General features: G+C 40.4%; 1 protein-coding gene across 3 annotated transcripts in view; it reads left to right on the plus strand.

Moving 5' to 3' along the window:
* Positions 1–16,235, plus strand: part of RAD54L2 (RAD54 like 2) — a 71,894-nt gene that overhangs the window by 16,611 nt on the left and 39,048 nt on the right. For 2 of the 3 annotated variants that reach the window (XM_074879606.1, XM_074879603.1), the window contains exon 2: positions 5,950–6,156. In XM_074879606.1, coding sequence (XP_074735707.1) covers positions 6,006–6,156 — 151 coding nt within the window. In that variant the 5' untranslated portion in view covers positions 5,950–6,005. Of the gene's footprint in view, positions 1–5,949; positions 6,157–7,172; positions 7,310–16,235 lie in introns of those variants that run through there. The other variant, XM_074879605.1, reaches the window with a different exon arrangement.

The raw sequence follows: 16,235 nt of genomic DNA on the forward strand, positions 1-16,235 counted from the left end.
TGCTAGCTCTTTTTGTTCGGGATCGCAGTGGGAGCCAGGCCTTATGTAATGTTCATTGTCACGTTCTCCGTTCCAGCACTGTCATGTCAGCAGAGGGGAAGGATTAGCTCTCCCTTTTCTTTCTTTATGGGTTGGTTTTAGTTGGTTGCATTTTTTTTTTGCTTTCTCCCACCCCTTCTTGCAGCAGCTTTTGTTGTTTTTGTTGTCAGGGAACAACCAGTTTCAGACTGTTTTTAGTATTGTGGTGCCTTTTAGGAAGGAGATTGTTAACCTAGAGAGAATAAAAGAGCAGGTCCTGCAACTCTCCCAAAACTGATATATGGAAGTGTTTTTTAAAGCACTCTTATTTTTTTTCCTCTCAATTCCTGTTCCCCACAAATCACAGTGGGCTCCTTAATACTTGCTTCAAATGTGGACAAAGACTAGGTGTGTTGTGCCTGTGTTTATGTGGGATGGGGAGAAACACACTTGCCTTCCTCCTAAGGGTGGTCCAGGACAAGCAGATGCTCTCCAATTCATGATTTTACAGACTGCTTCTTTTCTTCAGTTTAATATTCCTGTAGTAAACACATCAGAGAGGGGATCAATGCCACTTAGTTTTGTTGTGATTTGAACAAGAGGAAATGAAGGAGGAGAATTGTTTTCTTCCTTCCCAGCTAGCAGTGTGTGACCACCAGTTATCCATGAGTCACAGCTGAGAAACTGTATTGCTTGAGTCTTAACAGTCTTAGACTGCAAAGGAAGGAGAGATTTAAATCACGAAGTAATCAGTTAAGGATGGCTTTAAAAGCAATTTGTGGGGGATATCGCTGGGAGAAAGAAGTTCCTGTTGATTTTTCAGTAAACGCTTAAGTTTGCTTTGTTAAGAACTTATAAGGCATCTACTAGACTAGTATTGGTCAGTGACCCTGTTGGCTCTTTTTTGAGAAAATATTTATCCCTTTAAGTGATTCCCCCCCTCCCCTGCCGTTTTTTCATGATAATGTAAAATAGAGATGTTAGTGTGTTATATAACATAGAGAAGTTCTAATGTTTATTAGAATCAAACTGTCCAAACCCACTGATCTCAGGTTTATTTCTTATTAGATTTTTAAATTGAACAGAAAAGTATTCACTGTTATTTTGCAATAACAGTGCAAGTTATTACTTGCAAACTGTTACAAGATTTTTTTATCACACAGAGAAGCTTAAGCTCATGACTTCTTTAGTGATCCATCTGTATGCTTTATAATAATTTTCTATTAATTACTGAAGGCTACCTGTAAGATACCAAAACTGTGCTAGCAGCAATCTAGCAAAAAGATGAGATTTCTCCCAAGGAGCCACCAGTTACCTTCATATGCATCCAGTTTGAAGTGTTTGTGTGTGAGCTGCGTGTGTAAGAGGAATCTTATGGCCCCAACCAACCATTTTGCTGTTTTGCTGTGAAACAAAAAAGAAAAAAGATAAAGGAAATTACTATTACCATAAAACATGAATGTATAGCAGAGACGGAGGAGTGTTATGCAGCACTGACTTTGAAATGCCTGTTTTATTAAACTATGTGCAAATCCTGTTGTGATTTGCCAGCATGCTTGATCCTGTTCCTATGGCCAGGCACCACAATGACCAATGTGAAGTCTTGGTTACAAAACAGGCTTTAAGGGACAAATCTTGATGAGTCCCAGATATTGGTCTTGGCTGGAGGCTGGGGAGGTGATGGAATCCTCTTTACTATTGAGCACTGTAGTAGCATTAGTGTTAAACCTGCCCTTTCTGAGGGGATTTGTATGGGATGGGTGTATACTCAGGAATGAGCATGTCCTGTGCCTAAATCACTTGTGTCATAGCAGACGAAGAGTTTCTGTAAAGCCACTTTGTCTTCTGTGGCTTCCTGGAGGTACAGGGGAATCCTGCTCCTCCTTGCTCCGGTGGGGAAGGACTCCAGTCTGCCCTGTCCTGCATCCTTCCTTTTTACTTGTTTGTATTTGTAATAGTTAATTAAATAATAGTTTAGTTTTTATAGTGCTGATGAGTCCTCTGATGAAAGTGTTGATTTTGTACAGAAATGGGCAAAGTCACCACATCCCGTGATGCTGCTGTTGCACTTAATAGTTTGGCTCATGGCATGCATGACCCTGTGGCAAAAAACTATCACTTAGGAGGGAAAAAGTTCACTTTCACATTTTTCTCTCCACTTCATACATAAGAAAAAAATGGTGATTTTAAACCTTTGCGGAGTGAAAGAAAAACACGAGGACAATAGAAATGTGTCCAAATTTGCAAGCCCTTGAAGTTTTTCTCATCCAGAACTGAGCCTCTTTTCTGTGCAGGCTGAGGAGGAGGCAGTCATCACCACATGGCATTTACTTACTATCTGAAATGTTCTACCTTAAAAAAGCAAAGCCCAAAAAACTTCAGAACTATTTTTATCTTTGTTGAAAGACAGGACATAATACATGAGAGAAGCTGTCTTGGATGTTAATTTGATGTGCAGTTGATTGCAGGGTTTAACTTCCTGGGTAGGATAAACATGACAGCTCTTTTCTCCTCCCTGAGTAAGCAAGAGGAATTTTTCAAAGTGTTTTCACCTGATACCCCACCCCATTTTCTCAGCGGCCTCACTATGTGCTGAATTGGGCATGGTACTGTATGGACTTCTGACTCTCTGTTGTAAACGGTGGTGTAGCAGGTTTGGTTTGTATCTCTTGGTGCTGGTAACCCTCCTTATGGCATACAGCTCGGGGCGCAGCTGCTTTTGTGGCAGGGCAGGAGGCTCGCGGGTTGATACAATGTGGGACAGCCAGAAAGTCCAGACAAACGGTAACTTTGATTAGTTGAAGGTAATCTGTTTATCTCTCACAAAGCGCCCTTCCTACAGCGATTAAATGTTGAGCACGGTGCGTCTGTGTGTGCAAAGGCAAGAGATGGGGCAGGTTGGAATAACTCAGCCATAAAACAGTAGCGACAGCTACAATCTGGCCCTGTTGTGTAATTCCCCTTGGTGGAAGGCTCCGAACTGGGTCAGATCGGTGTGAGAAACGAGGGCAGTCTTGCGGCTGTGTAATGCCTACCTGCCTGTGTGCCGTGTCCCTGCGGCGGGCTCCCGGTGCCACCAGGCAGGGTGGGAGCCCTCCTGAGACCCCTGGCTTACGCAATGGAGAGCTGCTGCCGAGCTGCCAGAGCTAAGGAGGAGGATGGGAGAGAGGAGGACAGACAGCAGCATGACAATAGGCATAGAGGAGTTAACCATCTTTGTTTCACCCAGCTTCTGCAAGATTTAATTAAGTCTTTTCAAAAGCTTCTGTTGAACTCTCCTGCATATGGCTGGGGCTGCTGAACGAGTGTCAAGAGTTAGCTTATAAAGAACACGTACTTACTGCTAAACAAAAATAAAGCTTAGAATAGAGCCCTTTTGTACTCTAGTCTGAGAGACATCTGCTCTCCACTGGATTTTATTTTATTTATAGAAATACAAGGATCCATATCCTTTTCTTTAATTTTCAGAAAGTGTTCTGTGGGTTGTTTTGGTTTTTTTTAAGGTTCTGCAACAAATGATGAAACATGAGAGATGACACACAGGAGGATACTGATGGGAGAAACCGTATCATGTGTCATTCTTTGACCTGGAGCATATAGTGGCATTACAGCACTTCTGCTTTTCCTGTTTGTAGATGAGAATTAATTCCTGCCTTTTTAGTAGTGTTTGTATTCTTTTTTTTTTTTTGGTTGATGCCTAGTTTGCTGGGATAGTAAAACATAGAAATTTTTTATATGCTTCTGTTGATACAGTTTCCAGCAGATAGCATGAGAAATGCTTTATAGCACAGTATGGACAACACGGAAATAAATAAATCCCCTTGAAATCCTAGGTGACCAGCACAGATCCACAAAGGTAACACTGCTGACCATCTCCTCCTGAAAGGTAAGGAAACGCATGCTGCTTTAGGGTCACAGGTTTGAGTACAACCTGTAAAGAGTAAAACAATGTTTGTTTTCCTTAGGGCTGAGTATCAGCTGAAAGGGAACATTGTTGCTATTTAAAAGTGAAAATAAGCCACTGTATTGAAACACACATAGGCTTTAGCATAGCATTTGTCAGGAAAATCTTCTGATAATAGATGGCTTTGTGTCTGCAGTCCCTGACCGAAGTCACCAGACATCAGAAAGTAAGCAGTCCCAGACCTTGCAGAGCCCGGGGGTCACCGATTTGCAGCAGGCTGACAGCTACAGGGTGCAGTACCTGCCTACCAGCAGACCACAGAAGCTGTATGAATGTCTTTGGCTTGTGTAAACTGGCACAGTTCCACTTGAGCTAATTTAGATTTTGGCCTTTTCTACCATCTGCTTGACTAAACCAACTTACTTTGTGTGACATGTGTAATAGTGTAGTGACTTCAGTTGTCTCTGCCTGGTGGTGAAGTGCTCCAGGGACCTAGTGGTGAAAGGCTTCCCATTCCAATACCAATCTCTGCAAAGTCTGTTCTTCCCTTGTGTTTATTTTCTTTCAGACACTCTTCAGTGTTATTGAGGAGCTGAGAGAGCGAAAGCAGGAACTGATGACTTCAGCTGGAATAATTCAGCATACTTGACAGTTAGATTTTCAGCCCTGCTACAGGGGGCTTGAGTTGTGTCTTTAACCTTCAAGTTTCTGAGCTCATCTAGTTACTGCTGAAACACAGCTGAAAATGAAATTTTTATGTTTCTTAAAGTGTTTGTAGATATGTATGCTGCCTTATCTGCTTAGAAGTTGTTTGTTTGTTTTTAAAGCGGTTGATTAGTTCTCAAGCACTTCATAGTTTACACTGGAAATGTGGTATAAGCAGGGGGCAGTGGGAAATGAGTAACAAGGAAATGTTTCCCTCATCTTTCTTTAAAGCTTTCTGGGGAATGTGTGGGTAGTAATTCTTCTGAGGCTTGATTTTTGAACACATCCTTTGGTTTGTGTTCCTTGAGGTCAAGATGCCTTCTTTATTTTCCTTTCTTGGTTATGTTTCTTTCTTTTCATCCATCTTACACAGCAACTTTATGATAATTCTTTGTGTATGGGAGTACCCAGGAGTAGCCAGGACTGTCCAGAAGTGACAGTGCATGATCTGAACAACTAAACTTGTGACTTTGTGATTGTCCTGGCCCTCTCTTTAGGCTTTAGTGTTGTTTTGTGCCATGATTTCTGCTGTGATGCACTGGAGTAGTGTGACAGAGGAGTTTTACACAGCCAGCTCTGGTTCTTGTCCTTTAGAGAAAGGAAATGCAAATTCTCTCTGATCCATCCTTCCTTTGTGTTTACTTTTTTTCTTACCCTGCTTTACAAAGGGACATACAACCTTTAAAAACTGGATCTTTGTTATCTTCTGTCTGTACTGTTATTAAGGTAAGGCTGTCTCTCTTCTGTTGGTTGGAACGGAGACTTCAGACAGGCTGTGATGAGTGCTGGGTGACCTTCGCAGCGGGTACAGCTAAGTCAGGAGGGTGGTTTCTGTCTGCAGCCCACGGTCTGCATACTGCGATGGTGTTTGCAGTGCTCAGGGATCAGGGTAACAGGTATCCATATGGGATTCTGAGTCTGATCCTTTTTTCTATGCTTCATGTTTGGACAGTAGTGTTATGAAATTGTTCACATTGTTTATTTATTTTTGCATCTTCATATAATCAGACATTGATACTAGGAATCTTTCTGCTGTGTACATGTCTAGGATACCAAGAAAGAGGTGGATTTTTGACTGATTAGTTAATATATTGGTTCTGATATTGATTCTACAATGCTGGACCTATATCATCATGATACATTGCTTATGGCATCCATTTTCTACACAGGATTTTGTGCACAGTCTGATATAACTGTTATTTAAAAGACTGATGGCAGATTTGTGTTTTTATATGCAGTAATCCTGCTATGATTTTGAGCCTTGAGGCTCAACGGTTGGGATTTACTGGGCTCATTATGTACCTCCTCTTCTTTTCTCGCAGGGCTGCCTCACGGTAGAACATGAGCAGGTAATGCACAAGGAGCACCACTGGGAATCATGTCAGACGAGTCAATCTCAGGGAGTGATCCGGACCTGGACCCGGACTTGGAGCAGGAGGATATGGAAGAGGAGGAGGAGGAAGATGAGGAGGAGGCGATGGAGGAGGACAATGATGGGGATGACGAGGAGGACCTACTTGATGAGAGTGGTAAGTGAATGGGTTATGAATCTCTGCATATATTTGTTACACAAAACTGGTGTTACTAATTTTGGTGAGTGACACCTTGGTAGGTAGCATAAGGGTTAGGATTTGTCCAGCACTTGGTAGGGAGAAGTGCTTATGTGGGTGTTTAGTTTAAATAGGATTTAATCTAGGTTAAATTTGGATTCCTGGCCAAAAAAATTTCCCATCGTGAAAACAAGCCATAAGCATAAATTGTAAGTGGGATAGAATTTTTAAAATAGCTACAGATTCTGGGGAAGCAATTACATAAAGAAGTAAGTAAATCAATTTACAATTACTTATATTATTAAAAGGATTCAGTGAAATTAAATATATTTACAGCACTGGCTTGCCCATAGGTAAACAATTTAATGGATGTTATGGGCAATTACTGCTCACTTACAATAATAATCTTTAACAACTGGAAAATGTTCTTTTCTCACAGCATATTTTTGTTTGTTTGTTTGCTTTACAACATGAAAGGTGACAGTGCTAAGTAAGTTGTTACCTTCTATTCTAACTGCCCCACTCTCCTCTCCAGTTAGGACCAATATAGCTGTTTGTGGACCTGTGCTGTGCATTACATTTAAGCAAGATTAGGTAACTGTTGCGGTTCATGGCATAATTCTAGAAATATGTTTGTTGGTCCAGCAGAAGAGCTGATGTTCTAGGGCACATAGACAGGAGTGCATGGCTCAGGTGGGAATTCCCTGTGCTGTAGTCGCCACCAAACTCCTTGAATCATAAAACTACAGCCTGAGCCTAAGGGGATGCGGTATTTGCTTCCTTTAAAATTGTGATGTTTCTAATAATTTCAAAGGATGTACAGATTTTTGAATGCACCTACATAAACCTACTGAAAATAGTCTTCCTTTTCTTAGCGTAGAATGTGTTAAAAGACAGATACTTCTGTCGTCTTCTAGTTACTAAAGTATTTTTGTTTTCAAAGTGCGTTGTTGTCCTTAAGTGTTGTTTTTTGTTTTGTTTTTATATTATTTCAGCCACGTGCTACTTGAAGACACTGTTTTGATTTAAAATACTTACAAATGTTTACAAAAAGGAATTTTATTCCTCAGTTTTTATTCACATGATGGCTTTTCCTAATAAGAAAGCAGCAGAAATGAAAGTGTTAGTTCAGGTAAGAAGCAAGAGAATTCCCAGGAGATAAGAGATATAGGGCCACAGATTACTTTGTCTTGAAGAGACTGGCTGTGGCTTTGTTACTTTGTTCATGGGAACCTGCACCCAGCAGAGGAATAGGAAGTGTGATGCTGTAGGCGAACTTTTATTAGCAGAGAGGAGTGGCAGTATGTTATGTCCCAGTGGGTCACTCCCCATGGTTATTTTATCATAGACCTATGTATTTTATCATCTACATCTATATTATTGTGGCTGAATACTCATAATTGTTTGATTGTTTGATCATAATTGATTATTTTTTCTAACGCAAACAAAATTAATGTATGTATATCAGAACATCACTAACCATTAATGACAGCTGTTTATTATGTTAAAACACTAGAAGCATGTTTATGTTTTATATTTTAGTGACTAATTAAAAATAAAATTTGACAAATTAGGAAGTAATAAGGGAGAGTAAAAAAGGCAATTTACCTATAACTAACATAAAATGTCTTTATAGTTGTTCATTAGGTACAGGAAAAACTCTTACACAATCTGAGCAAAGCTAGATTGCCTCTGAGGTTTCAGATTGTTTCAGCTTTAAACATGTCTGCCAGAATATCAGGATGCTTTTTGTGTTCTTAGCTGTATAATTATTGTTTTCTGTGGAGATGTTCACTCTGCTTTTCTTGATATCTCTTCACACACAGCTACATATTGCCTCAGAAATGTCATTTGACATCTATATTACCTTAGATTTAATATAAAACCAGTCTCCTGCTATTTGACCTATGAAATATAGCTAACTTCAGAATTAAGAGGATCATTTTATTTTGCCCATCTGATGTTTATAGTCCTGACTCTTTGTAGATGACCCTCATTCATAAAAACTGTCTTAGGGAACAGACAGTTACTTTTATTCACAAGAGGAAGGAAGTGCTCTAATGTTTATACAACGAAGCTTTTTAAAAGCTTGATTTTAATAATTTCTATTAAAACTTTGTTCTCCCTGTTCCCAGCTGTGCTGTTCTCCTCCCCTCCTCGTATTGTGGTTGTTCTGTAGATGTTCCATTGGGGATCCTCAGGGAATCCTTCCCTTGTGGATGGGCTCCTGCATATTTCTAGCACTACAAGATTTAGAAGATTATTAATCTTTCACAGTTATTTCCTTGGAAGAGTGACAGGCTGCATATATGTTTTGTCCAAACTGAAACTGATAACTTGTTTTAAATAATAGTGATTATCACAAATATAAAATGTAACATTTTTACTCTGGCTTGCAAAGTAGTGGCTTTGTTTTAGGAACGTAAGTTTTTCATGTTTTAATGGTGACTCAAATTACTTAAGAACCTTCCAGGGTTAATGTAATGTTATCCACACCTGTTGGTGGATAGTATAGTCTCAGACTTAGCAGTGGCTTGTATTTTGCATGTTTAACCTGTTCTTGTCTTTTTGATATATGTTGTATATGGAATTGATACTCGTGGTGGTTTCAGTTCCAGAATTTTCTTGGAGTTCTTTTTACATTCTGGTAATTAAGAGCGCTGTCTTCAGTACTGGTGCAGTTTTTCTCATCTCTACTCAAAGTTTTGTTTGCATTTAGTGTAGGCTGTCCCACAGATGGTCTAGAGTTTAGTTTGGACCTTTATGGTACAAACTTTGTCTTGATCAAAGCAGTTCTTAAACATTCTCCCCCTGTCCTCAAGGAAGAAAAACAGCACAGAAGGCTAGTTTTCTGAGTATTTCTGAATATTTCTGAGTAAGTGAGAGTTAATAACCACATAGCTTACATCCTTTGTACATTTCTTCAGTGGTGGTCAGTTAATGAACCTTAACATCATGTGTAGGAGCACTTATAGCTTTAGTCTTTTTTTCTAGAGCACTTTTTCCAGGACATAGCTACCCTGACACTTATAACCCCTTCCCAGTGGCTGCCAGACTGCACACCCATCCTAGCAGCATGCTTCAATCCTAGCTGGAGGCTTCCACTGCTTTTCCAGCCTTGTCATCCCTGCCCACTGCATCTGTTTTCTCATCACTTGTGGGTAGCAGCACTTGTTTTATCATGTTTGATTTTGTGATATCAGTGCGTGACTGCTAAGAACTTTATTCGTTAACTCCCTAAATCCTTTTCACTAGAAATGTGATGTACTGATGACTGTAGAGATAAAGGGCTGTTTCAAGCCCAGCACTTTTTCTCTGATCCTGGTAGTTGCTCAAGGGTGTGTAGAACTCTGTAGGAATAAAAGCTAATTTGAGCAAAGAGGAAACAAACCTCCAGTATGGATTTTAGAGATCATTTCAAATGCAGGGACTGTTCATACCTCAGAGCTTTCCCGAGGAAAGCTGTTGAGTGTTTGAACGAATCCCACTGTAGTGCTCTGTTTTTCCACTTTCTGAATGTCTTTGGATTATTCTGATTGAAGTCTCTGGAATTAATTATGTCTTACTCATACATATTGCTGTAATTCTGCTATTAATAGTGATGGTAAGTTGCTTGTTTTCTTACCTCTGAGTATATGGGTTAAACACTTTTTTTTAAATGTAGTTCAGGGGTAAAAGTGTAAAGAGCTGCTTGTTTCAGTTCTCTGAAAGATGCCTTAATGAGCACAGGCATTCAGACACTGTTCTCAAAGGGTACTAGTTGTGTTTGCATTACAGGGTGTGTGGTACAGGAGACAGGGATTGGAATCAGTACTTCTGGGGTATAGCAGTGGACCATTTTCCAGTACCATGGTAGTACTGCAGTTCTTAATGTACAGATATAGCAGGCAACACCAAATAGTAGCATATTAGATGCTACTATTGTAATATGACAATCTCCATGCAATTGGCCTTGTATTCTGCCCTGTGTTGTCCACTTTGCCTGTTTTCCCCTTCCCCATCCCCTCTTTCTTTCAGCAGGGCTGGGCATGCTAGCTCCGTGGCATCTCTGTTTGACTAGTGGAGAACAGGAGAAGGTGGAGGCAGTTTGTGCTCCCTCTTCCCACCTCAGACTCATACTGTTCCTCCTTCTCCCTGACAAAGTGCTGGAGAAAAACAAAACTGCTTTCTGTGGGGTTTCTATGGACATGTGGACCCTTAAAGAGGAGTGAATGAGGAGCACAGTTGTGTTTGGTGGTACAGAATCACAAGTCCCAGGAGAGTGGAGGATGCGCAGGTGCCTGTGCTCTTTTGCACTGCAGTAGGGTGAAGGCACCAGGGCCAAATCTCATAACCTCTGAAAGATTGGCACAGGAGGTTAGTGAGGGGAAAGAGACCCTTTTCCTCACCCTAGCTTCTTATAACTGTGCTCATCCCTATGACATTTGATAGTATCATGGCAGATTCAGAGTTCCCTCTTGTCTCTGGAGCATGATCCAGAATGCATTTCAATGGCTGCTCTTTGAACTTGAGCGTGCCACTTGGAACTCACAGTTTTGAGTGTCCCAAGATACAGAGATCAGATGATAGCTACTGCCAATTCAGGTTTAAAAAAATCTTTGCTTTCCTTGAACTCTTGCTAGAGGAAAGCCTATTTATTTAAAGGTGTACTGCTAGATCAGCTTTGCGTACGATTTTCACTTGGTGGTTGGGGACAAAAATGCTGGCATGAAATTATAGTAAGAATGGATTTTGTTTAATGTGATGTTCCTTTGTTGCTCTTTGTAGCTCATAATCATGGTGCATGCAGCAAGGGGTGCAATTACATTGAAAGCAAAATTGATTTGAAGCTGCCTGGATAATTTCTTTGTCTGTCCTGATGGGGAAAATCAGTAGTTAACACCATACTTACTAGAAAGTTCATTAGCACCTAGAGTTATTAAAGCTGAAATTATTTTGGAAATCTGTTTTTAAAGTCATGCGGAAGTGTGGGATTTTTGAATGCTACATGAATGCATCCTTGAGGTGCAGGGAGCTGCTGCTCATTTTGGGAAATTGTGTTATTCATGTGCTTCCCACCCCAAAGTTGTTCTATCTTTTCTTCTCCCTAACAAAGTACTGGAACAAAACAAAACTGTGGTGTGTGTGGGAGTCCCCAGCTGGATGTGTGGAGTTGGGAATAGAGCAAATTTCTATCCTTACAGGGGAAGAGAGGAAAGTCTTTGGTATAAATCTGCTCATTTAGCAGGCTGCTCCTGCTCATATACATGAGTTTTTGCTTTTCATCTGAAGTTATTCTTATAAATTAGGTCATGTTATACTCACCTGTATAACTGAGAAGCAGAGGAAGACAGTCTCCTGAATTAATATACCCTGATAAATGATATCCTATTCTACATCGTTTTATATCCAGATTTAGAAAGGCTCATACTGCTGGAGGAAAAAAAGAAGAAAAAAAAAAAAGGGGGAGCTACTGTTAGAAAGTAATTTACCTGCACTTTTTACTTGAATTGGATGGTCCTGCTTGTATTGGTAAATGGAGATTAGTCCCAGCAACATGAAGTCTTTTTGCCTTCTACTTTTGACCAGACTGCACATCATTTTCTCTTAGGGAAGCACTGGTTTTAAGTTGCCCTCCCTATCTACTAGAAAACAAAATGCATTCCTTAAGAAGAGGATGAGCAAATACATACTTATTTCTTTAATCTCTCAACTCCTTTTAGAAAGCAGCTTTTCACAGCTGTGTCTTCAGGTGGTAATGAGGGTAGATGGGCATCCCAAGGTCGAGGCAGCCTCAGAGACTATAGCTGCCCTTCGAGGAACCCTCTAATGAGATGCTTCCATCTGCTGCAGTACATGGGCACAGTGGACTGGATTGCATCTTGCTTGCTGCCTCAGACTGGTGATACATGTGCTTTGATCTCTTGTCCTTGTTTAGCTGAAGGCTGGTGGTAGGGGCTAAGGAAAGGCGCAGGGCGTAAGCTTGGAGTGGAGAGGAGGCTCTTTTTGTTGATTGAAAGTGGATGAGTTGGAGGAAAAGGTGGGGCAAGAAATAAAAATCAGGACTTCCCTAAATCTAGAAAAGTACTGAAGACAATCATGAGGGTTCCTTTAATTTTAAACTCTGCTATATTTTGTATGTAAGTGTGTCAGTAAGTAATAATCCTATAGTTTAATCTGCAAGTTACTGTTTGGAGAGTGCAAGGTGGATTTCTTGGGGGGAAGGGAAGGGTGGTGATATTTCCATTTTTTCCTTCTTGATGGACTTTCCTACCTTGATTCTTTTATTTTGGTTACTTATGGCTGGATGCAGCTCCCTCTAGAGTCCACCGGTACTATTTCTAAAGAAGCTAGAAGGGCATATTCTGGGAGAAGCAAACCTCTTCTCAACAGTAAGTTTGTTGCTTCCACAATGGCCCTGATCTTTGTAAGCCTGGGAAGCCAAACCTGAAGTTCCATGTACCGCTGTGCACTTTGCTCTTCTTGAACAACCAGGTAGATTTTAATGTTTGTAGTGACTTTTCGTAGACTGTCTTCCAAGCCAATAATTGTCTGCAAAGAGGATGGCGTGTGTGGTATCGTAGAGGTACAAAAGTAATCACTACCTGTGAAAGAATTTACTTGTGAATTAGTATCCTGCATATTGGCGTGTGTTTAAACTTTATCAAATTGATATGGGAAACTGCATTACCTTTGAAAATGATCCTTATGGATCAGTGTTTATATATGCTTTATCGTGCGGGTGCAGACTGTGGGGCTCAACCTCAAGTCAGCTGGTTGCGGATAACTCAGCAAGCGCGTGTCTAACTGCAGATATTGGATGTGTTTCTCAGGTGACTTTCTATAATGAAGAAGTTGAGGGGTTTTTATTGTTTTCTCAGTTCCTGAAAGGGATAAGAGCATCTCCAAAGTTGCTTTGTGTCTGTTAAGCATGCGCTCTCCGCCTCCGCAGATCTTACATTTGAGACTTGTGTTGGTTTCCTAAGACCCAGCAAGTTAGGAGCTGGCTGTCTTCTATGTTTCCACAATCCAGCTGAATAAAATACAGAACATATAGTTAGTATCAAAGGTGAAAAGAGACAGGATACTAGCATTTGCAGTTTTAGCAATCCTGATTACTGAGTAATGCAGAAAGGTTACTTTGAAATTGTAGGGAGCAGGGTTTGCCTCTCATTTAGGCAAAAGCTCCGCTGATTTCTCTGGGAACTTTTCTTCGTTACAGAAGGCTGCATATTTTACCCATTATTTTTATTCTGGCAGTTTCCCTGTAGTACAGGGTGTCTTTCAGAACAAATGGTGTTTCTGTGTGCAGTCTGAGGGGTTTGGACCTGACCAGCTAGTAAGTGTCTGTGTACCCAGCATGTTCTATGGGAGCAGCTAATGCCCGTGCAGACCCCATGGCAGGCACCCAGCTCCCTTGAGGTGGCTTTACTGGACTCACTAAATGGTGACATGAAAAAAAAAAAAAAATCCTCTTGGGTGCTTTGCTGGGAACAGCCAGTACTGTACGCTTTGTTAGCTCCCTTTCTGCTGAACCCGGAGCTGCAGATTGCCTTGCCGGGCATTTTGTTTGTGTTGGGGCAGTTTTGGTTGTCAAAGGGTGATAGAGGCAGGTGAAAGTCCCTTGTCTACATGCTGTTTGCCCATAAATCTGGGAGGAAGAGAAGGTAACAGGCATGGAGAAGAGTGTGGGAGGAGTGGCGCCTGGGGTTTGTGGGGGTTTTATTGACTGATTCCAGCATTTTAACTAACCCTGTGAACTAGGTTATTCTCAGCAGGGTGAGGTGTGGCTTGACGGCTGCTGTGGGAAGGAAGGATGAGATCCTGACGAGTGCTGTCCCCCCAGCCCCCTTTGCAGGGAGTTACTGACTGACGATGTTGCAGGTCAGTCGCGGAGCCTTTCGCCGTCTGCCTGCTCTTTCCCAAAGTGCGGACTCGTTCCCAGTCCCTGCTTATCCTAAGCAGGGGGAAGCTGTGAATGAAGACGTTCGTGACTCCTCTGCCCCCCTGCCAGGCTCTCTGACAGCAGCTTCCTTTTTGAGAGGGTGGCACAAAGTCTGGCATAGTCTAAGTGTTATATAACCTGGAGTAATGACTTGCTTTACTTCTTTAAAAGGAGGTGATGACGCCAGAGCTCTGCTTCCTTCAGATCCTCCGATTGGGCGCAGGGACTGGCTGATCCCGTGAAATGATGTGGTATTATAACTAGCTGCGGGTTTTTTTCCTCTTTTTCTTCCTCCTTCCTTTTGATCTATTGCGTATGATGGAATACAAAATAGAAATCCTTCTATGCAGTTCAAGAACAGCCCACGTCCATGGCTCTGCATTTCCTATATATATGTATATGGATTTTTTTCAAATGTTTTCTTACCTGTACCTACATGCTCTCTTTTCTTAAAGCTGCCACAAACGTGAGAGTAGCATGAATGCACAGGGAGCAGGGTCAGTGAGCGAGCGGTTATTAGCTGAACAAAGGATTGCTCCAAGTCTTCCATGGAGAGAAGTATCTTGTTTCTGCCTACTTTTCTGATAGGCTTTGCAGGATAGGGGGGTTGTGTGTTATTGGTCAAAAACTTGCTTTCCTCTTTTCACAAAGCAGCCAGAGAATCTCTTAACGAAGGACAATCACACTTACTTCTCTATCACGTTTGGTACCTTTTTCCCCATGTACGTTTTCAATAATCAGCTTTGTACCACACCTAGTCATTGCTAATAAATAGTCCGTCATCTGCAACTTCTGAAACCATGATGAAATCACAAGGAAACTAATTAGTAATTTGTAATGTGGCGTTTTCCTTCTTGAACAGGTAAGGAGTGGTAAAGTGACTTTACCAAGGTCGCCTGATGAGTGTGATGAAGCCAAAGTGAAAATCCTCTGCTTTGCGTTTTAGGCAGCACCACTTTTATTTTCAAATGCACTAGGTGAAACATCTGTCTGTTTTGCATTTGGATTTAAACTATGCAAGGGGTCCTTATTTTCATTTTTTCTTGATTTATCTGTTATTCTGCTGGTGTTAATGACTGATTAAATGAAATGTGCATGTAGCTATATGTTGTACAAGTATAACTATAACATTTTTTGCCGAGAAGCAGCAGCAAGTTTGGAAGGAGGGGAACTATTTTAATTAAATCAGAAGTATTCTTCAGATTTTAAAACACAATATCACATCACAGTTATTTGCTTTACTTGTTTTAATCTCCTGCTTAGGCTTTATAGAAAACTGCAACACTAAACTTTCAGAAGTGTCTGGCTCATTGTTTGCATCAAAGTTTTTTGATGCAATACCCATTTTTTAATAAAACTAGTTTGTACTACAGATATTGAAAATGTCTTGTTCACATTTTCTTCAACTTGTAGTTCACTGACTGAGTCTCAAATAAATTCTAAGTAGGAGTCAGAAGACATTATTTTCACTTGCAAATATGCAAATAGGAACGAGACAGGAGAAAGCTGCAAGATAAAATCTTTTTGGGCTAGGTGAACAGAAATGTCTAGTTTAAATCTGTCAAAACAAATTTTGTAATTAAAACATCTGTAGGTAATCTTCATCTATGTAAAATATTTAAATACTTGAACTATCAGAAGCAATTTTAAAATGGCACTTGTGTACTCTTAGCTTGTGATTTATGTCAAAATTGCGCTTAGATGAAAACTGGAATGAAATTAAACTGTACAAAATGACTTCTATGGTGCACAAATACATTGTGTCATCTTCAGCAGCAGAAATGTAGCAAGTTATAGGAATATAAATATCTATGGTATAAATCCTTTGACTTCAAATTATCACATCTCATCTAATAACAGCTTGTTTTCTTCAATACATTTAAACAACCTTTGAAAGCCTGGGACTGAAGTCTGAAGCAGTATATGTTTTACCACAGTGACAGTCTGAAAAACATTTGCAGAAGGCACTACATTTTATCACTACCAGTATTTTGTGTGATTAGAATTTTGTTACATTATGTACAACTTCCCCCTCAGTTACGATTTAAATGAGTGTGGGAAAGAAAATAAACCAAGATTTATATTGAATACAAATAAAATTATAAAAAACAGATTGATCAAGTTTTATGCCTTA

Source organism: Strix uralensis, chromosome 10, assembly GCF_047716275.1.
Source record: "Strix uralensis isolate ZFMK-TIS-50842 chromosome 10, bStrUra1, whole genome shotgun sequence".
NCBI classification, from domain to species: Eukaryota; Metazoa; Chordata; class Aves; order Strigiformes; family Strigidae; genus Strix; species Strix uralensis.